The sequence below is a fragment of the Oryza brachyantha genome, chromosome 8, assembly GCF_000231095.2.
Source record: "Oryza brachyantha chromosome 8, ObraRS2, whole genome shotgun sequence".
Lineage (NCBI taxonomy): Eukaryota > Viridiplantae > Streptophyta > Magnoliopsida > Poales > Poaceae > Oryza > Oryza brachyantha.
Window position 1 is genome coordinate 1109731 of NC_023170.2, and position 21722 is coordinate 1131452.

Genomic DNA, 21722 nt, shown 5'->3' on the forward strand with positions numbered 1-21722 from the left:
CTTTCCCCGCAAGCAACCAGAACAAACTAGAGCTTCAAAATCTCTAGAGAATCTAGAACGGCACAGCGTTCTTCCAAAAGAGAATTTTGACAAAACGAACCAGACCAGCCAAAGCAGAGAAGACGACGAGCCGACGGGGGCGACCGCCATCGCCGGCCGCCGCCGCGCACGGCCGCCGTTTTGACAGGGCCGCCGGCGGTGACGTGGACATTTTCCTAACCCCAGGACACACACAGAGACACGCAGGTAGCGACCAGGCGATAGCTCGGAGAAAGAAAAGAAGCATCTGGAAGCTAGTGGGATTTGTGGCTGGGGCATATTCTCTCCTGCGTGCGTGGCATTCCCGATATTTATCGCCGCTGCGTGGGTGGGCCCCCACCGCCGGCGCCACGGGATCCCCGCCCCGCACGCGCGAGATCCGCGGATCCTCCGTGGCCACTTTCCCTGTTGTCTTCCGTTTCACGTGGAGTTGGAGGGGATATGTTTTCTTCTGGTGATTTTTTTTTCTGGATGAACACACTGGGTGGATGATTTTGGGATTGCCACCGTGTTTTTAAATTTGCAACTTGTTCAGTGGTAGAATGTTGGTACTACAAAATTCAGCGTATGGCAGCGTCTAGCGCTATAATTTACTGTTATACTTATTCCAATTGTAAATACGTAATGTTTGTATCTCTTTTAGCAAATTATTGACGTGAATGAGACCTGTGTTATCTAAATTTGGTCAAGATGTGGCTAGAGAAAAAAGGTAGCACTATAGAAGTTTAATTTTTTTTAAAAGAACTCGTATAAGAGAAATTATTATGATGATTATGGATTAGAGTTTAATTGAACTAGAATGACATTTTCTGCAACAAAAGGGTACCGAAATTGACAATCCACTTATCCATTTTTTTATGTACTACATGCTTTTAGTTTCTTTGCAAAAATAATACATTTAAAAGCTTTTAATAAACATAATAAAGCCCTTAAAATGTAATCCATTTCCAAAATCTTAACTATACTTAATTAATTATGTGTTAATTTTCGCTCTATTTTACATTTTAGAAGGAAAAGGTTCCCACACCCAAAAAGAACAGAGCGTTATTTTCGGAGAATACCACAAATATAATTGGACAAAACGTTGGTGCAAAACTAAAGACATCACTGTTGATTAGCTCTCGATAAATTATGCAACGAGCGGCCATATGCCACAGCCATCAGAGAAGATCCGTATTCGATCTCGCGAGTGTCGGACAACAGTGCGGCGCCATCGCCCATCGCCACCTCGCCGCCGGTGACCGTCCACCCCTTCCGTTACGCCGCCGGAGCAGCCCCACTCCGGCTGCTTCAGCGTCTGTTACCCCGTCCCAATCCTTAACCAACAAAACATCGACACGTACCTCTCAATCTTTTCGATTAATACTTATAAACCAAAATTTAAATTTTAAAATATTAATTTAGAGTTACTTTTACGAAAATTTTATCATATGTTGTATTTTAGTCTATGCTTTAGCTAAAAAACATATATAAAAAATAATCAATTACAAACTATTTTTAATTATTAATATATCTTTCGATTACGCTTAACTTCCACGAAATGACCGTGCACGGGGATGTGTTTTTTCTAAAAAATCAAAGATGAAAAAACTTTATATCTTTGATTTTCATGATAGCTATTTAATGATAAGTGTGATGAACTATAGTAAGATCAAACTTCTATATGAAAATTTATCAAAAAATATAAATAAATATGTGTAAAAATAGAAAAATAATCTAAGTACACACAACACCTCGGGCTTCATTGTTTCGCAGTTATAGCTGCTTATAAGCTAAAATTTAAATTTTAAAATTTTTATTATGATTTGTCTTACGTATTTCATTTGCTAGATATATATATATATATAAAAGTTTTGCATGTAAATTATTTTTCGTTTAAAAAACGTTTAAACGAGTTTTCATTTATTCCTCGTGAAAAGCGAAACGGTTGGAGCCTGGGCACGAGCATCCGATGGCGCAACACACCACGATCCGTTCAGCCTTTTTCCTTCTTATTTTCCACGTCCTTTTCCGCTAAATTTCTTTACTCGCACTATTGCAAATATGCTTTATTCCATCTCGTCGGATTCTTTCTTGTGTGAGAAACCACGACCCGCCACGCACCCTACCCTACGCGCCGCGCGTTACACACAGATGACACGTGGGCCTCGCCCATGCCCGGGCCCACACGTCATGGGACACCTCAGCTAACCTTACCTGCGCGCCTTCTAGAGAAAAAAAGAAAAAAAAAAGAGTAATCAAAGACAGGTCACCCACGCACCTCGCGCTTAATTAATTTAATTACTTAATTAATAATTGCTATTTCTTTTTTCTCAAGCTTTTTCCGCCTCCATTTCCTAGTGATATTAATTTAGACCTTTTAATTCCTCTCGGCTTTTTATAAGAAGATAGCTCCTAAACCCTCACTACATATCTTCTTCTAGACGCTTCTCTCCCCAACTCATCTCATCTCCAGTCTCTCTCTGCTCCTCGTCGTCGTCCCCCTCGCAACTCGACTCGCCATGGGTGATTTCTCGAACTAGTTTCTCCATCCGATTGCTGCTTGGTTCCTCGTCGCACGATCTGATTGAGTTAACGCTGTTTTTTTAAAAATATTTTTGTTGGTTTTTTGGGTGATTTTTTCGGTGCTGTTCCGATGCAGGCAAGATTAAGATCGGAATCAACGGTGAGTTGAGTTGCTACGTGAATTTACTGGTTTGTGCTTTGTTTTTTTTGGGTGTGGTTTCGTTGGATTTGTGGTGATTTGAGTGAGGGGTTTTTTGTGATTTTGCTCAGGTTTCGGAAGGATCGGGAGGCTGGTGGCGAGGGTGGCCCTCCAGAGCGAGGATGTCGAGCTCGTCGCCGTCAACGACCCCTTCATCACCACCGACTACATGGTATGCTCTTCGATCCGGGCGTTTCGTTGTCGTTCCCGTGTAGATCTAGTTGCTTGTGTGGTTCTACAGTGGGTTTAGCTCCGATATAATGTTTGCTTGCGCGCTCCAAGAGGTTTACTGTTGGGAGAGCTTTTGGTTAGGATATGGCAGTTGCTTTTCCCCAGATCTGAGTATGTTTGTGGTTGTTTAGTTGCTGAATTATGCTGCTAGATAGTGCGTATGGCTTGTTGATTCGTAAATTCGAGCATATGGCGTGATGATTTGTGAATTACAGCATCTGTTCTGTATATGGAAGGGCTGCTGCTCACTTGTATGCGTCGGACGTGTGATTTGCAGACCTACATGTTCAAATACGACACCGTGCACGGCCAATGGAAGCACAGCGACATCAAGATCAAGGACAGCAAGACGCTGCTCTTGGGTGAGAAGCCGGTCACTGTCTTTGGCATCAGGTGACCTGATATTTCAGCTTCGATGCAAGTTACCATGAGCCTACTTGTTTATGATCTGAGCAGGCGTGGAACTGATGCTTGATCTGTGGAATTTGATAGGAACCCTGACGAGATTCCGTGGGCTGAGGCTGGTGCTGAATATGTCGTGGAGTCCACCGGTGTCTTCACCGACAAGGAGAAGGCCGCTGCTCACTTGAAGGTATAAACTGTTGCTGTCAGCTCAACAAACTGTCGCTCCCATCCCATGGGATTACATGCTTTACAACATGTTATCTTACACTATTCGCAATACATGGTTTTGGGTTATGCACAACTAAATGTAGGCAGATGTGTCACGAGCCCAAAGATAATTAAGAAAAAGAATTACGTTTGTAAACCGAACATTCACCCAATGCTTTAAATCAAGGCTCATAAAAAAGGTTTCGACCTGCAAGGTTAAGAGCATGACTACTTACATGTCCTAAAGTTAGGATAATGCATCATAATATGGATGATAGAACTCTTAATTTTTTTGCCCCAGTTTCTGTAGTTGTTATCCAGCAGTGCTCTACTAAACGCCCTATTGATTTCTTTTGTTGATTTGGAGCAAAGCAATCCAGTTTCTTTCCGGACTGCAACAGTGACAAATTTGATAAGAGTAATTAGTACAAGGAATTGTAAAATAAGATTAAGCTACAGAGCTAACTGTCTTCACTCCACAGATTTCTCTCCAAACATCTTCCCTTTTTACTTTTAAAGTACTTATTCTGCACCTTTCCTTGTTTTGCACAGGTAGCTATTTCAGTGCATTTTTCATGCCTTACATTGTTCTTTTGGAAATAGGGCGGTGCCAAGAAGGTTGTCATCTCTGCCCCTAGCAAGGATGCCCCAATGTTTGTTGTTGGTGTCAACGAGGACAAGTACACACCTGATATTGACATCGTCTCAAATGCTAGCTGCACCACAAACTGCCTTGCTCCCCTTGCTAAGGTATTTTTCTCTTTAAGTGTCACATTTTTCTATGTTTACTTGGACTTTTGATTCGTTTCTTAATAACTCGTTATCAATTTATCATCCATCAGGTCATTCACGATAACTTTGGTATTGTTGAGGGCCTGATGACAACTGTTCATGCCATCACTGGTAGGGTTTCATTGACTAATTGGCAATTAATATGAATAGGAATGTCTTGTAGTAATAAACACTGATGTACTTGCCTTTCAGCCACCCAAAAGACTGTTGATGGTCCATCCAGCAAGGACTGGAGGGGTGGCAGGGCTGCCAGTTTTAACATTATTCCGAGCAGCACTGGTGCTGCCAAGGTATGTCATGAATTTTCAATGTTATGCATACATAATAACCACACTACGTTCTCTTTAAAGTTTCATTTGTTCGACGCTAGTGTTATCGAGCTATATATATTTTTTCTTTTGTGAATTTATTTGGGGATGTTGTGCTTGCTGTTTTAAGCCCCAAGAGTTCCTGTAGATAAAGGAGCATGTACGTTGTTTGTTCAAGTACGAATTTTCTATCTTGTGAATCCTATGATGGATTCAAGTGCTACAGCATCTTGTATTTTATTCCCCTTCCTTGCTGGTTACTTGCATTCTGCATTGCATCTGTTCGTATGTGCTTGTTTTCATGGTGCTTTGCTGTTCATGCTTCTGTTCAGAGTAGCTTCCAAGACTGTTTAGTGAAAAGGGGGTCATGTGTGCAGTAGTTTTGTCTTGATCTTCTGTTGTGAAAGCATATTTTATTATTTGTAAAATGGGACTGCAGCCTTAATGACTTCTAAAATCGATGCATTGCAGGCTGTTGGCAAGGTTCTTCCTGATTTGAATGGCAAGCTTACGGGAATGTCCTTCCGTGTTCCAACCGTGGATGTCTCAGTTGTTGATCTCACAGTTAGAACCGAGAAGGCTGCCTCATACGATGCTATCATGAGTGCTATCAAGTAAGTATATAGCTTCCAAAGTATGGGTAATGTACATACATCTGATTTTGCAGGGATGTGTGTATGCCGTTTATAGAACCACATCTTGTGACAGGGGGTATCTCCCACTGTTGTATGTTGTTTAAATAATTGAAGCATTCGTAGATAGGTGTATTTATAGTTCTTTGTGTGTGGCCACATAACAGCATTATTATGTTAAAGTTCGTAGCATGTCACTGATGAGAATATGCTAATTGCTTTCCAGGTCTGCGTCCGAGGGAAAGCTCAAGGGTATCATGGGATATGTTGAGGAAGACCTGGTTTCCACCGACTTCGTTGGCGACAGCAGGTATGCCTTTTTTATCTTGACAGCTGTAACAATATGGAAATCTGCAGTGCAGATCTGTTCTAAACTTTAGTTGTCGTGAATGTTCTCCGCTATGCTATCATTCATTCTCTACTCATTTTTCACTCAGGTCGAGCATCTTTGACGCCAAGGCTGGAATTGCTCTTAACGATCACTTTGTCAAGCTTGTTGCCTGGTACGACAACGAGTGGGGTTACAGGTGAGCCACCTGCAGTTTCAAACTTTTAACTACTTATACAGTTGCATGTCTTGGCTCCAATTCACTCTTATTAATCAAACCTTGTCGAACTATGTTCTGCAGCAACCGTGTTATTGACCTGATCCGCCATATGTCCAAGACTCAGTAGAAACCTTTTGCTTGCCATGGTATTCCATGGCCGCTGAGCCGGAGAGACCGGTCTGCCTTGTCTATGCTGAGAATAAAACGTGGACGGTGTTCACCAGCGACCCCCTGTTAATTCTAGTTGGGACATGAGTTGCCTTTTGTTTTCCAATCTACCTATCTACCTACCTGTAATGAGGTTGCTGATATGGACCTGAGTCTACTTTTTTTGCTTGTGAAGAATATAAGCCGTCCGGTGCAGTTGTAATTTTGTTCTACCTGGTTGCATAGACGAGCTTTGTGTTTGGCTGTTGCTACCTCTTTACTCCGGCTTGCCTGGGTGATACCTGTTGGTTTGTGCACTTGTTTGTTCTGATTTGCAACGTGGTTGTTCCGTAGGATGCTACTCCATACGTGCTAAAAAAAGTTTTTCATGGTTAAATTGTGGAGGCACCTAGAAGAGGATTTCTTGTCATTGAGTGGAGCTGACGATCACGCTGGCTGGCTAAATGTGTGTTCTCTCAGCGTGTTTTTGTTTGGATTGACGTGTCCGCTGACACCTGGAAAACTGTAGCCGTTCCCGCCGTCCTGTGGTCGCATGGTTACGATCGGTTACGATCTGTTAAACTCTGTGGTCTGTGGTTTTCTTGACAAAATCACGTTGTTATTATGCGGTTTTGCTATAGCAAAAACGTGGCAAGGTCAGTTTGAATGAAAAAAAAATCCTAAAATGCTTAAAAAGTTAAAGACATAGAAGTAACTATTATGTTATATTTGGAAATGTAGGTTATATCAGTGGGTAAATAGAAAAATTTAGCAAAATCTTATAATTAAAATTTGAAATTCAAGCAATTATAAATGCTAATCACCAACTGAGAAATCATTATAAAGCATGCACATACCATAGTCTTCACTATGCAAATATTTATATAAAAAACCTATAAATTTACTCTAAATTTAAGATTATAAATTTTATAAGCAGAAGAGAATTCCAAGGCATGAATGCAGATCAAATAGCACGCAACGCACAGGCAAATTAAGGCCACAAAGGGATCGGCGATGGCGCGGGCAAAAACACACGCCCGGCGCGAGAGATCGATGCGAAGAGCTCGGCGGCGGCGGAACCAACGACGACGGGCGGTACAGGCAAAATCACACTTGTGCCAATTTTGCACCCGTTAACTCGGGGAACAGCCACCAACGGACCAACCAGATACAAGAAACTAGACCTGAAAAGACCATTTTTTAACTCCATCCTAACAAAATAGTATAATGGTTTGGTTTCATTACACAAAAAAAAACCTATTTCACTTTATTACTATCCGAAGATAATAAAGAAATGCACCCCAAAGTCCAATTACTAATAACGTTTCAATTTTTGGTGTTTTTATGTTTGTTGTCGTTGATTTTGATACATGTTTAACTAACCATCTTATTCAATTTTCGTATGTAAAATACGTAGAATAAATATAAATCATACTTACTAATAAAACAAATCACAAACAAATACTACTACTTATTCATTTGAAATAAAAAGTATGATAAAACATAGGCACAAAATTTAACGGGCGTCGAACATGAAAAAAAAAATGAAGCATGAAACTTGTCCCAAGTCCGATTCACACACGACGAGCCCTTTTTTGGACATGAACATGGTGAGGTGATTTTGCCACACCAGTACCCATGTAGCACCAGCAGATGGCGGCGTGGGCTTCATCGCCATTGGGGAAGCACGGCGATGACTTGCCAGTCTCCATGTCGAACACCTTGGCCTCATTCCGGCTGCCGTCGATCCAGTACACGCAGTTCCTTCTCAGCCCCGGCGTGGCGGCGCCGCCGCTGCCATCCACGCGCAGAGCCACCGCGTTGTTCTGCCCGATGAACACCGAGAATCCGCCGAGATCCTTCGCCGCGACCCAGCACGGCCGGCGGCGAGGGTAGTACCTCAGAACGAGCATCTCGTCGTTACATTTGTTCCTCCAAATCTGGTAGAAATGGCCGTCGTGGCAGAGCACCAGGTTCTTGGCGTTCTCGGTCCGGCGGGTCGCGTCGTCGTACGGTGGCGCGAACGCCACCGTGGGGTAGAAAACCATGCTGGCCTTGTCGAAGAGGCGCTGGAACGACGGCGGCAGCGGCCGTCGTCTCCGCTGGCCATGGCGACCGGCGGGGAGGTGGAGGACGTGCACGTCGCCGCTTCCGGTGAGGCAGTACGCCACCTTCTTGCCGCCGCCCTTGTCGTGGTACACCACGTCGGCGATGCCGTCCCGCCGGGGGAGACCGGGGACCTCGACGTGGGCCCATCCGCCGTTCCCGCGAGTCGTGTAGGCGATGCGGCCACGCCCGGTGAAGCAGGCATGGTCGGAGATGACCACGGCGGTGAAGTCGCGCGCCGTTGGGTTCGGCGCGAACACGATCTTGGACACCACCAGCCCCCGCTGCGGGAACGAACGGAACGGTATCTCCTCGCCGGTGAGGGGGTTCACGAGGCCGACGACCTCTGGGCCGCAGACGGCGATCCAGCCGGGGCCGGAGCCGGAGCCGACGCAGCGTCTCGTGGGGGAGAGCATCGTGGGCGGACATTGCAGCACGGCGGTCGCGGCGGACAGGCACCAGGTGGAGAAGCGGTGGCAGCCGCCGTCGAGGCGGCGGACGAGAAGCGACGGCAAGGTCGGGGGCAGCGCGGCGCGCCAGGCGGTGCAGACGGCGCGGACGCGGGTGTAGTCCTCGAGCGGGAGCGCGTCGGCGACGACGTCGAGTAGATCCGGCGGGAGATCGCCCCACCCACCCAAGCACGCCATGGCCACCATGCTATATACGCTCGTCGATCACCCGCCAAATGCCATGGCCGCCACCGTGCATGCTATGCTCGTCGCGATCACTCGCCAAAACTGATTCTTTGTGGTATTAATAGAGGTGAAAAAGATATATAACCCCTATAAATCCTCATCTGTTGAGGGTATTCCGCTGAACAAATGCATGAAGGAGTGATTAATCTCGATCTTGGCTAGCATACTGTTCCTCCGGAAAAAAACGTTTTTTTATGGTTGCTAACGTATGAAAAAAATATTCTCTCATCTACTAGAGTGAAGCGTCATGTTCTTGTTCTCCTTTTCCACTTTAATGCATCTGAATACATCAAACTAATTATAACAATTTTATAATGCTTAAAATATATCCAAAGTTAACGTATTTTCTAATATAAAAATTGGTACCTTTAATATCTTGAGGTATGGATGAAAATGGTCAAAAAAAAAACTATCTCATTTCTATTTTCATTATTTTTGTTTGGAACAAAAACAGAATAGTAATACGGAAACGAAAACGATATTGGCGTTGTCGGAATTCCAAAAATGGTACCATTAAAACGGAAATATATCGATATCGGTCGGTAAACAGAAATAACGTCAAAAACAACGATATATTTCATTAAATAATAAGGATAAGTGCATGACAGGTTAGTAGTACGAATTCATACTCATGTCATATCAATTAATATCATACTAAATATAGGCAATCAATAAAAACACGACGATATAACAAATTGACAATAAATTCAACAATCAATGTAACGGATGTACAACTCAAGAAGGCTCTTGTGCTGGCCGTCATGCTACTCCTATCGTCGCACACGCTCATCGCGGCTGCTCTAGATCAGATCAGCGAGACGCAACAGTTCATGAGGCAACAAACGCACCTTGGGAGATCTACTGCCTGCGTTGACCTGGTGGACCCGGCAGCCCACGGCTAGGGGGAGCCACGCAGCAGCGTGGCCGTGCGGAGCAGCACGGCAGTACGTGCAGTTGCGCGGAGGAGCGCAACGACATGATTGACGATGACGCGAAGGCCTCACGGGGAGAAGTCGAGAGGAGGAGCGGCTGACTGCGGGTGGGCGTGCGGCGGATTGAGATCCGGTGCAGTCATAATACCAACTGCATGGTAAGGACTATACCGAATCTCAAACGTCAATTTTTTCAACCAAAGGCCAAGATTTGATGCTACAGTGTCCGTGCGTGCTACAGTGTTTTTGTATGAACAGTGTCACAAAATTTTTTGGGTAGTTGGATTGGGATCAATCAGTTATACTGTGACTGCATAAGTTGTAGTCACAGTATAAACTGCATGGGATCCAAATCTGCGTGTGACGTGCACCTGTGCTGTGCAACAATTGTCTAATGGAGTTAGGGTTAGGAAGTTAATGGGCCGAGAGTTTATTAGGCTTTCCGAGATTTTCTTGTCATTTTGAAAATTTTCCTATCAACTTGGGTTGGCTGGCAGTTTTGCGGGCTTTCGAAAATTTCTAGCCTAATATGGAATTTTGACAAAACGGTTGAAAAAAAATACACTATCGTTTCCGGACAACTCTATCGTTTCCATTTTCGAGAATTAAGTTACCGACTAAAACAGTCGGAAAAAAGTGGAAACATGAGCAAGTACGGTCAGGATTTTCCCTTCTGTTTTCTATCCTATCTCAAGGTAAAAAAAATTAAGTGTAAATTTTAATACCTAGAAATATTTTATCAATAATAGTAAAATTGTCCAACCAATTAATAAGCTTCTGTTGCATATGTTGTCGATAGGTGAATTCCAACAGGTAATGCATGAGCATGTTAATTTCTTATGATTTTTTATCATCTTAAAAAAATACCTTAAGGTACTTCTCAATTATGAAAAAGATACCCTAATTTTTCCCCATTTTCCAACTTTTTTTTATAACAACTAGTTAAATATCTGTGTTTTGCTACGGATTTTATGATGTATTATCAAATTTTCTTATATGAAATAATCACCTTAATTTGGATTTATATGTAGATATCAATCTAATAAATTGAGAGCTAAATTGTAAAACTGTAGCGAGGGTAGGTGGCGGTGGCTACCACCACTACTTTTTACAGCAGTATAGATTCTGAATTTGACTCTAAATTGGTATGACAATCTGGCCATGGTTTATTCGTAGATACAACATATCGAGCAACCATTTTTTTTTCAATTTCTGATAAATTCATACATAATTTTTCTCGTTTAAGATCAATGTATTTCCGTAGCTGGCCCTTGAGCCCAAAACAGCTGCCATCTCTTTCTAGTTACAGCTTCATGTTTTATAAAACTGAAAATTTTTGAACTCAAAATACTTTTCAAAGAGGGTAAAAAAAGCCTCATTCTTCAAGTTTTATAACACTGAAACTAAATAAACTTCACTTCTTACATTTATGAAAAAGAAAGATGCTTTAGGTTTTATAACACTGAAACTAAATTAACTTCCCAACTCAGTTTATCACCATCTGAAATTCTGAATATCTGGTTCTTCTCCACGCGGTACTCTCCCCCGCCGGGCAGCGGCTTGATCCGGGTGCAGGTGTCGTTCCTCCAGATGCTCACCGTCGTCGCAGACCACCACCACGTTCTTGGCGCCGGTGCACTTGCCGATCATGTCGTACGGTGGCTCGAACGCAGCTGCAGCGCCGAACACCGTGCTGTGCTCTTTCTTTTTCTCGAACCCGCAAAAGATTTGCGTGTCAATATATTAGAAGAAAAGAAGTTGTGTTACACAACACACAAAGCTAGACTGGCCTTATGCAGGGACCCCTAGGCACAGGCTTGGAACAACTTCGAGCGAACAGACGTGTACTAAACACGACACCCACAAGGAGAGAGGGGGAGGAAGCAGTACAACTAATGCCCCCAAAGGCCGCCAAATGGTGCTACCCCTGTGGCTGCCCAAAGCTGCCCCTCCGAGCGGATGGACTCGAGCACCACTTGTATAGAGGACAGAGCATGGTCGAAAACCCTACGATTGCGCTCCTTCCAGAGGTGCCAGGAAACGATGAGGATAAGGGAGTCGAAGCCGACCTTCAGGTGCTTCGGAAGGAGGGCTATTGATGAGGAGCACCAGTCTTGGAGGTAGACGTCCCTAGGAGGAGAAAGTGACGCCCAGCCTGTAACTGACAACACACAGAGCCAATTCTGCCTGGCGAACACATATTTAAGACGGATGTGGTTCGCTATTTCGGAATCCTGAGCACAGAGGGGGCACACAGAGTGGGAATCGAGGCCACGTTTAAGGAGCAAGTCCGTCGTCCAACATCTATGTTGGAGAGCGAACCAGAGGAAGAATTTGCACTTTGTCGGACCTTTCGCACGCCAGAGCAAATCAGCACAAGGGAGGAGCTGCTAACCAAGGAAGAAGGCCTGATAAGCTGAATACGCCAAGTAGCATTGGTCGCTTGTCCAATGCCAACAAAGATAGTCCTAAACCCCTGGCGTGAGCTGAACCCAATACACCGTATCCCAAACCAACAAGAGTTGACAGAGGACTGGAACAGTAAGCGGCCCTTAAATGTCTGAGATACAAGTGTTGTTAGCGAGACCCGTTGCGACTGAATGCTAGTTCCGAAGGCGACGGAGAACCAAGGGAAGCAGGAGTGGGGCCAAGGAGGCTACCGATCGGCCCTCGATCCACTGGTTGGTCCAGAAAAAAGTTGTCTCCCCGTTGCCAGGCAAGAAGAAGGTGGAAACGACAAATATGTCAGAGACACAACACTTAGGGAGGGCCTTAAGACCAGCCCAATAGGGGTGCCCTGAGTGTTGTAGCCAAAGCCAACACAGGCGTAGGGCAAAGCTGACTAACCGTAGGTTAGGGATGCCAAGCCCCCCGAATACCTTCAGGCGATAGACGTTTGCCCATGATACTTTGCATTGTCCCTCATGAACTGAGTCTGAGTTTGTCCAGAGGAAGGCGCGTCGCTTCTTATCAATGGCTTTCACCACCCAACTAGGCAAAGCCGCCAACTGCCATCGCCACATGGATTGGGATGGAGGAGAGTACTGACTGGACAAGCATTGTCTGGCCGACAAGGGAGAGGAGTTGGCCTTTCCAAGGAGGTAGGCGACGGGAAACCTTGTCCACCAGTGGCTGTAGAGCCGCCTTCGGCAGCTTACGGACTGATAGCGGGATGCTGAGATAAGTGCAAAGGAAGTCAGAGATCACGCAAGGGAAGGAGGAGCGGATCAGCCCAAGCTCGTTGGTCGAGTAGCGGATCGACGTGATAGAGCACTTGGAGAAGTTGGTGCAGTAGTGGCTGGAACATGCCGCGGCGGCCAGCGGTGGGGAGGCGGAGGACATGCACGTCGCTGCTCCCCATGAGGGAGTACGCACGACCACGGTCGTTGATGGCCGCCGCGGTGAAGTCACCCGCCGTTGGAATCGGGCGTGAACATGACCTTGAACACCACGAGATCCTCGACAGAGTTTTGAATCCTACTGGGGCAATGAAAATGAAGGGGACCACCTCGCGGGTGAGGGGATTCACGAGGCCGAACCTGAACTCCGGGTAGTAGTATATCTGATGGTGGAAGACGACGACCCAGCTGGCATCGGAGCTGATGCAGTGCCCTGAGCAAGAGAGTACCGTGGCTAGGTTAATTATCGTGGAGAACGTCGGCGATCCTAGGGTACATGCACTTGGCGGAGAGGCAGCTCATCTGTCTTAAGTCAGAGAGGCATTGGTGGCTGACATGTAAGGCCCACCACCGTTCATGGACCCATATATCAGCCACTGAAATCAAAGTTAGATGATCTCGCTCCTGGTGTACCCGTCGAGGCGGACGAGGAGCATGCCGTATTGAGACTTGAGAATAGTTGATTGATTCATACTAGATTGAACTCTCTCATGATCATGCTATATACCATTGGAGATATTGTCGACCATTTTACATAAATTCAGCTAGCACTTCATCTACCTTTCTATGCACATGGATTACACATCTCACTGAAGATGTAAACTCGTTCACAGTGATTGTTGCACTCCTGTCAAAAAGAACATTGACGAATGTAAGGTTCAGAAAAGTTTAGTTTCGTCATAAATTAGATGCTTCTCAGGCCTCAGGTTCAATTAGATGCATTGTTCCATTTCGAAGTATTCGTAACTCAAATGTGTGAATTGCACACTGTTCTGAAAAGTTTCATGTTTTAAGTTTTATATATAGCACTAGAACGAACAAGGTCACTCTAATCTTTTCGTTTCTGTTTATACTTATAAGCTAAAATTTATTTTTCAACTTTAAATTAGAGTTGATTTTAGATTTTTTCATCAAAGTTTATTTTCCAGACTTGACTTATAGATTGCTAAGAATACACGTATAAATTTTTTATTGACTAACTATTTTCCATCTATAAATATGTCGTATGACTTTTTCATCCCTTCATGAGCAAAAAATCATGTTCAAACCTTTCGATTTCTTTCGTGCAAGGATGTCACCTTACTATTGTGCGGACGAAGGGCGATCATATCAACATTCCCCTACACTTATCATCATCCAGTCGATGGAATGATCAGCTAATTAATTGTCAAACGAATGGAATATTCCATACTCACTCAATTTTAGGTTATAAGATAAATATGTTTCGGGTTTTTCTTGATTTATTTAAAAAATACAGTATATGTTATATATATACATATTTATTGATATCCATATAAATTTCTTTGAAAAAAATAAAATATCTTGTAACATAAAACGACGGTAATATTATCTTTTTCACCTTAATTATATATGTTCTGCTGGTGGCTGGTTGAACTGGCCAAAGAAACAACGAACTAGCTAGGCTTTAGCGAGCCCTCCGCATGTGATGCAAATGCGATCCGATCGAAACACTCAATATCACCAGTTTGTTAGTCTGACTAACTTTTTGATCAGGGAGGACGAGTGGCTGGCGCTGAACAAAAATTTAGGAGGTGGAGTACCAGCAAATTAAACCAGAATTAGCTAGCCCTTGACCATTATTTCGAGATTTTATTAGCCCCATTAATTCGTTTCTGTCCATGCTTATAAATCAAAACTTAAATTTTCAACTTTAAATTTGAAGTTGATTTTTTTATCGTATTTTATTTTTCAGTCTTTGTTAGCCTATAAATTTCTATTCACGCAGTATTTTTGGTTTACAAATACGTCATTTGGTTTTATGATTTTCCTAGACCCCCTAAATGTATTCCATAACATGATTGAGATTTACATATTTACAAATATTTAAACCAAGTCTAAACATGCTATATATAGAACCCCATGGTCCAAACATGCTAAATATAGAACTCCATGAGACTAACATGCTATACATAGAAATCCATGACTCCATGAGCCTAACATCATATACAAAACCTTTGAATTCGTTCGACATGCAATGGGGTCACAGGAGGGAGGAACTGGTCTACCTCGGCCCCTCTGATCTGCATCCACCAATGGCGATGGGGAGGAGGACGACTTGGCACCACCCCCCTTCCTTGAGAACAGGTCGCCATGGACGCCTCTGCTCCATTTATAAGGAGCTCAGGTGTGAGGTGTGTGACAGTGGCAGCCAGCGTCGATCAAGATCGAGCTTGTGGGGTGCGGCAATGGAGGTCCCGGAGTTGGCGAAGCTGGCGTTCTCGAGGGTGCAGAGGGTGGAGCCGGAGAACGTGGGCAAGATCATGGGCGTCATGCTGCTGCGGGAACCCGACGAGGACGAGATGGTGCAGCTCGCGTACGGCACCGACGCCGCGCTCCTAGCCAGGATCGACGACGCCAAGGCCGCGCTCGCCGTCATCTACGCGCGCTGCTCCGCCGTGCATGGACCTGGCGGCGGCGGCGGCGGCGGTGGAGGAGGAGGATACCACCAGCACCAGCAGCAGCTCTGCTCCCGGCCGGCGCCGGCGGTCCATTGCGGCGTCCGCCACTACTCCGCCCCGGCGGTGGCGGCCTTTGGCTTCCACGTCCAGCCGCAGCACTGGCCGGACAGCTCGCCGCCGCCGGCGAAGGCGCAGCAGCAGCAGGACGCCGCGCATCCCGGGCTCATCAGCGCCGCCGCGGAGGGCCCCTACGTGCTCGACGACAGCTTCGGCGGGTCGTACTACTACCCGGCCGGCGGCGAGGACGTCGCCTTCCACAGCAGCACCGGCAGCGGCGCCGGCGGCGGGGGGGTGTCGCTGGCGAGGGCGCGGCGATCGGCGGCCGGGCTGCCGTCCAGGCGGCCGTGCCACTACTTCTCGAAAGGCATGTGCAAGAACGGGCAGAGCTGCCAGTACTCGCACCACCAGGCGGCGTACCAGGACCACGCCGGCGGCGACGTCGCGTGCGGGACGCCGGGTTCGCTGGAGACGCTGGAGCTGGAGATCGCGGAGCTGCTGAACTCGCGGCGCGGGCAGCCGGTGTCCATCGCGTCGCTGCCGACGCTGTACGGCGAGAAGTACGGCAAGGGGCTCCAGGCGGACGGGTACCTGACGGAGAGCCAGCGCCATGGCAAGGCCGGCTTCAGCCTCACCAGGCTGCTCTCCCGCCTCAACAAGATACGGGTCATCGAAAGGTGCCCAATCAACTCATCTTTCGTTGAGTGATCGTTCATCTAATCATCTTTTTCATATATTCAAAAACGAAAAATAATTTGAGATTATATATATATATATATATATATATTCTTAGTGATATAAAAGTCAAGGCTAAAAAATAAACAACGATGAAAGAATCAAAATCACCACTAAATTTAAGACTAAAAATTTAAATTTTGGCTTACAAATATAAACAGAACTGAAAAGATGAAAGTGTAATTTCTTCTCGATTTGCTTTGTTGTATCGTGAGAACATCACTAGTGCAATTACATGCGCGCGTTTTATATAGTAATTTTTTTATCATATACAATTTTTGTTCCAGGAAGCCCTTTAGAAGATTTTTTTTTTATCTTACTTTTTGGCTTGATCCCGGTGCATGCTAGCTTCTTTGATCCGATTTTCTTTTTTTTTTTTTGCAGAGGCTTCTTTGATCCAAAATTTTATCTAGTATTACCTACATTTTGGTGCAAAGGGACTAATTAAATAATCATTCTAGTTTTTTGTTTTTATATTGTTGATTTTTAAAATATATGTTTTGTTAATAACAAAAAATCATTAAGAATGTAAATATAAGGTGATGAGACAAACACCCAACTCTTTTCAATAAATAATTCTGAAGGTACTACATTATCTAAAGTGGAACAAAAGATTGGTGTCTAACAATTCCAAGAACATAGCTCCACTGTGCATAGTATCATATTGTTTCTGTGATGGCATCATATACCAAGAGCTGAGTCAATTGGAACACAAGTAGATAACTCATTTTATTTAAAAAATCGTGCAACTATCATTTATTTTGTTATGTTTTGTTTCATCATTAAGTAAATTTTAAATATGATGTACATTTTATTATATTTATAAAAAAATTAAATAAGATGAATAATTAAATGCATGTCTAAAAGTTAATGGAATGAAATATAAAAAACAGGAGAGAGTAGTATATAATGCGAGCACAAATCTATTGATGTTGTCACCATTATTTCTTCTCAATTTGGTTGGTTAGTTGGTTAATTTGTTGACTGATTTACAATTATAATGCAACAGGCCGCATGGGCAGCATTCGGTGGTTCTCGCCGAGGACGCCGGCAAGTACATGGACTTTAGAGGAGGCGGCGGCGGCGGCGACACAGGCTCAGTTCCGGCCAGCGCCCACCAGATATACCTCACCTTCCCGGCTGAAAGCACCTTCACCGAGGACGATGTCGCCAACTATTTCGGGTTTGTAATTCCGCATATTCACCTAGATCATTCACGATGCAATGACTAGTTTATAGAATTAATGAGTTGTCACGTTGAAAAAAATAATGTGATAAATGAGTTAATAAAGAAAGATAAGAAAATCGTATTTTTTATTTTCTGAATAGTTGTAAAGAGAGTGGTGTATTATAGACTTTTATTATTGTTTTACAAAATAGTTAAGACCAAATAAAATTTTACGAAAGAACTATAATGTTGTAATGTTTAGAAGTCCGAGAAACGAGTTGCGAGGAACGAAATGGATGTATTCCCTTTCTTACGAAGCATATGAATACGTTTGATAGGCAGTACGGGGCAGTGCGCGACGTGAGGATCCCGTGCCAGGAGCGGCGGATGTTCGGGTTCGTGAGCTTCCACAGCCCAGAGACGGTGAGCACCATCCTGATGCGGCGCAACCCGCACTTCATCTGCGGCTCGCGGGTCCTCGTCAAGCCCTACCGGGAGAAATCCAAATGCGTCGACAACCTCAAATCCATGCCTCCTCCCTACTCTCCCTCACGGTTCTTCGACTTTGATCAAGACCTCTATACAGCAGGTAATAACACCATCTCATGCTTCAAGATGTATATTATCCTCTCCGTTTTATATTATAAGACCTTTCTAATTTTACCAAAATTTATATATGTTACTGAATCCAGACACATATACATTAATACATGAATAGATCTAGGTAACTCAGAAAATTTTATAGTTTGAAATGGAGGGAGTATATCTTTACATGCTTCAATTGATCCTGTGCACATGCATACAGCAGAGTTTGATATTATAAGACATTTTTGATCTTATATAAATTTATATATGTTACTAAATCCAGACATATATATATTAATACATGAATAAATCTAGATAAACTTAGAAAGTTTTATAATACGAAACGGAGGAAGTATATCTTTGCATGCTTCAATTGATCTCGCGCGTGCACATGCATACAACAGAGTTTGATGCTTCGAGGTTGATGAGGAAGCAGTTGGCGGAGAAGCACGAGAGGATGTTGGAGATGGAGAGGCGGCACGCGGCGGTTCGTAGGCTTGAATCCTTGACGCCACAGTTTGCCTACTTCGACTGCAGCATCGACGACCATTCCTTCCCTGAAGGTCTCTCTCTCACTGTTCATTTGCCATCTCTAGTATTTCCATCTTGATCGATCGATCTCTCATCTCTCTATCCTGATGATATTTTTTTTTTCGTTTATAGAATCGAAACAGCTCGACATTATGAACACGCCATTTGCGTCCACTGATCCACTGGAGATCGTTTCAGCCGACCAATCTCCTCCCACACAGCCAGAGAACAGCTATGGTGACCATGAGAGGTAGAGGCCTATGCTGCAGTCGATGTTGCTACCTGACATTTGAGCTAGTTAGTTCCTCTTTTTGTTCACTGGATTTTTGCTTCATTGATCTTTCTAACTGCAGTAGCCAGGTCGAACTCCTGCCTGAGAGTCCATTCGCCTCATCAGCTCCTGCAGGAAACATCATATCTGCAATCATTTAGGAGGAGCAAAGTACAGAGACTTTTGGGCCTTTTTTGGTTAGAAATTCAGGTGCCCCTTTCAGGAATTTGGTGCATGTTTGGTCCAAGAGTACCATAATTATACACACACAGGAGACAGCAAAGCAACAATATTTGTTCATTGTAGTTAGCACATGGAAGGTGGAAGTAGAGCAATTTTAAGCTCGTTGAGAATATAACGAGAGATACCAAAATTTTAGGGTAAAATTTGGTATCTTCTCGTACCTACGGTACCAAGAGGACAGAAACGACAGCTAGCAATAGTCCTGCCTTGCAAAGGTAAGGACAGTTACAATGGTGGTAAACTTTCTGGGTGGTTTCATATTAGTGTGTAGTTTGACTATAATTAAGGAATAGGGAATAATGTGGTGTGCTAATTATATATATAGTCCTAGAATAAGAGATATGATATTATTTACATATTTAGTCTACTGGCCTTTACGTTCACAAGGGAGGCAGAACCTTTGCTGATACTCATATTGACAAGATCAGCAAAGAGGCCCATTTGTACTTCCCATCAGTAATGGAGAAAACTGCCTTTGATGTTTAATTATTTCTGATCTCTATAACAAATACACAAAAAGTTGTCCCAGAAATTCTGTTTTCTGGAATTCTAATCATATTTTGAGGGAAACAGAGTTCTGTTTTTTTAGAAAGTTAACTAGGGCAAGGGTTGGATAAGGGAACGACATATCTACAAATGAAAAATAATTTGTCCATAAAACTTTTATATATGTATTTTTAGCGATCTAACAACCAAGACTAAAAAATATACTACAGTGAAAAAGCAACAAAATTAACTTTAAATTTAAGGTTAAAAATTTAAATTTTGACTTACAAGTATATAAGAAGCGAAAAGATGAGCGACAACTTTCTTTTTCATCAACAGCCCAAAATTTTGGGATTAGAAACCATATTGGGAATCTGTTGCTGTTGGTGATGCTCTATTATCACTTCACGAGACTTAAACGACTAAAGTCTTGGCTTGATCCATATCATTAGCAAGTTCCATTCGCTTTCAATTCGACTGCATCCATCGAAATCGCATCAGGTTAAATAAAAGTTCAGTAAGCACCGTGATTCCCCTGCGTTTCTTTTCCGCTTAATTAATTTTCGCGCAAAGATTCGCCTGCTCAAACTTGGCTGAAACTTGTCATTCTTCAGAGATACAGCTAGTCCAAAAGCAGAGTAGATTTAACCAAAGAACCCCAGTAAGGCCCTTTTTAGTTTCCAAAAAGTTTTCCCTAACACATCGCATCGAATCTTTGGACATATAAATAGAGCATTAAATATGGATGAAACAAAAAACTAATTGCATAGGAAGAAATCGTGAGACGAATCTTTTAAGCCTAAGTAGACCCTGATTAGCCATAAGTGCTACAATAACCAACATGTGCTAATGATGGATTAATTAGGCTCAAAAATTCGTCTCACAGTTTCTTGTCATAATCTGTATTTTTTTTATTTGTGTCAAAAACCTCTTCCGACATCTGATCAAATGTCTGACGTGACATTTGTTCCAAAAAAAACTTTTTGAATCTAAACAGGCCCTAAGACGCTTTTACACAAGCAAGCACATATTTCTCCAATCCCCTGCTTAGGGAGATAGGAGAGCTCGAACACAGTTATCTCCATCCCAATTGTGCCCGTCAGTATTTGACTTTTTAGTAAAAAATTCTACAGCATATTACAAACAAAAAATAATTTATACATATAACTTTTATTTTATATATATGTTCTAAGTGATCGATCTAGAAAAAAAAATGAAAAATAAATTATAATTAACAAACTCTAAAATTAATTTAAAATTAAAAATTAAAAATTTAAATTTTGAAACGTGCCTATGTCGATGGACGAAGTTGCCAGGAAGAAGCAGCAGCCCCAGCAGCAGAGCCACTGCAGATAGGGCAGGATCCGTGGAGTCAACGACTGCGAGACTGACGAACTAGCATACTGTTGCAACTTGCAAGTCGCTGTAATGCAATGTCAGTGTCAGTTCATGGCCTGTACTTGCATATACAACTAGCAGTATCAGGATTTCAACTTTCAATTGCCCTAGCTTGTATCGTACGTCCACGCGTTTCCCAGTTAATTATATGATTATGATGTGTAACAGTGTTGGTATTGCTCATTTCTGGTCAGGGCATGCAACTAGAGTAGTACTACATGTATAGCTCGATCTGTAACCACTGCTGAATTGATTAAAATTTTTGTTATAGAAATATCATACGAGGAACTTTATACATATTTTTTTAATAAAATATACCGTTTATGCATTTGAAAAACATACATGTCAAACATCCAAAATCTGCTGAGATAAAGAACGCAAAATCGTCGATTCTTCCTCGTCTTCCTAAGCATGCGCGGCGACGCGTGCAGCACTGCAGCTAGCTGAACTTTTAATCTATATTACTATATTACTAGCAAAGTTTTCATGCTTTGTAATGGGTAAACCTGTATTCTAGAGATAAAATTAAGATATTAATAATATGTATAAAAATTATTTTTTAACATTAAAGGATATTTTAAAGTAGTATAGATATTGACATAGGCCCTTATTATTTGACATTATATTTATAAATAAAAAATACATATATATATATATTCTTAGAAATCTAACAGTAAATGGTGA

The 21722-nt window shown here is 43.1% G+C and overlaps 3 protein-coding genes across 3 annotated transcripts; 2 read left to right on the forward strand and 1 right to left on the reverse strand.

The window, feature by feature from the left end:
- Positions 1-2457: 2457 nt before the first annotated feature.
- LOC102700729 (glyceraldehyde-3-phosphate dehydrogenase, cytosolic) lies at positions 2458-6314 on the forward strand. Its single transcript, XM_006659018.3, has 12 exons — positions 2458-2544; positions 2681-2704; positions 2815-2915; positions 3252-3367; positions 3467-3566; positions 4190-4336; positions 4429-4489; positions 4571-4668; positions 5158-5300; positions 5545-5628; positions 5756-5845; positions 5948-6314. Exons 1-12 carry the CDS (start codon positions 2541-2543, stop codon positions 5991-5993), a joined length of 1014 nt encoding a protein of 337 aa, XP_006659081.1. The 5' UTR covers positions 2458-2540; the 3' UTR covers positions 5994-6314.
- A 1155-nt stretch (positions 6315-7469) lies between these two features.
- LOC102701650 lies at positions 7470-8889 on the reverse strand. The gene has a single exon (XM_006659723.3). It carries the CDS (start codon positions 8773-8775, stop codon positions 7588-7590), a length of 1188 nt encoding a protein of 395 aa, XP_006659786.2. The 5' UTR covers positions 8776-8889; the 3' UTR covers positions 7470-7587.
- A 6266-nt stretch (positions 8890-15155) lies between these two features.
- Positions 15156-19710, forward strand: LOC102702209 (zinc finger CCCH domain-containing protein 54-like). The gene is made up of 6 exons (XM_040526937.1): positions 15156-16298; positions 17366-17539; positions 17863-18113; positions 18514-18672; positions 18773-18890; positions 18994-19710. The coding sequence occupies exons 1-6, from the start codon at positions 15199-15201 to the stop codon at positions 19070-19072; spliced, it is 1881 nt and encodes a 626-aa protein (XP_040382871.1). The 5' UTR covers positions 15156-15198; the 3' UTR covers positions 19073-19710.
- Positions 19711-21722: the final 2012 nt, after the last annotated feature.

Bases quoted from the DNA above. Each gene is read 5' to 3' on its own strand.
- LOC102700729 (XM_006659018.3), top strand. The intron at 3,368-3,466 runs GTGACCTGATAT...GGAATTTGATAG, and splicing joins GTCACTGTCTTTGGCATCAG to GAACCCTGACGAGATTCCGT. The intron at 5,629-5,755 runs GTATGCCTTTTT...TTTTTCACTCAG, and splicing joins GACTTCGTTGGCGACAGCAG to GTCGAGCATCTTTGACGCCA.
- LOC102702209 (XM_040526937.1), top strand. From the start codon at position 15,199: ATGGCGATGGGGAGGAGGACGACTTGGCACCACCCCCCTTCCTTGAGA. The intron at 17,540-17,862 runs GTTTGTAATTCC...TACGTTTGATAG, and splicing joins GATGTCGCCAACTATTTCGG to GCAGTACGGGGCAGTGCGCG. The intron at 18,114-18,513 runs GTAATAACACCA...TGCATACAACAG, and splicing joins TCAAGACCTCTATACAGCAG to AGTTTGATGCTTCGAGGTTG.
- LOC102701650 (XM_006659723.3), bottom strand. From the start codon at position 8,775: ATGGTGGCCATGGCGTGCTTGGGTGGGTGGGGCGATCTCCCGCCGGAT.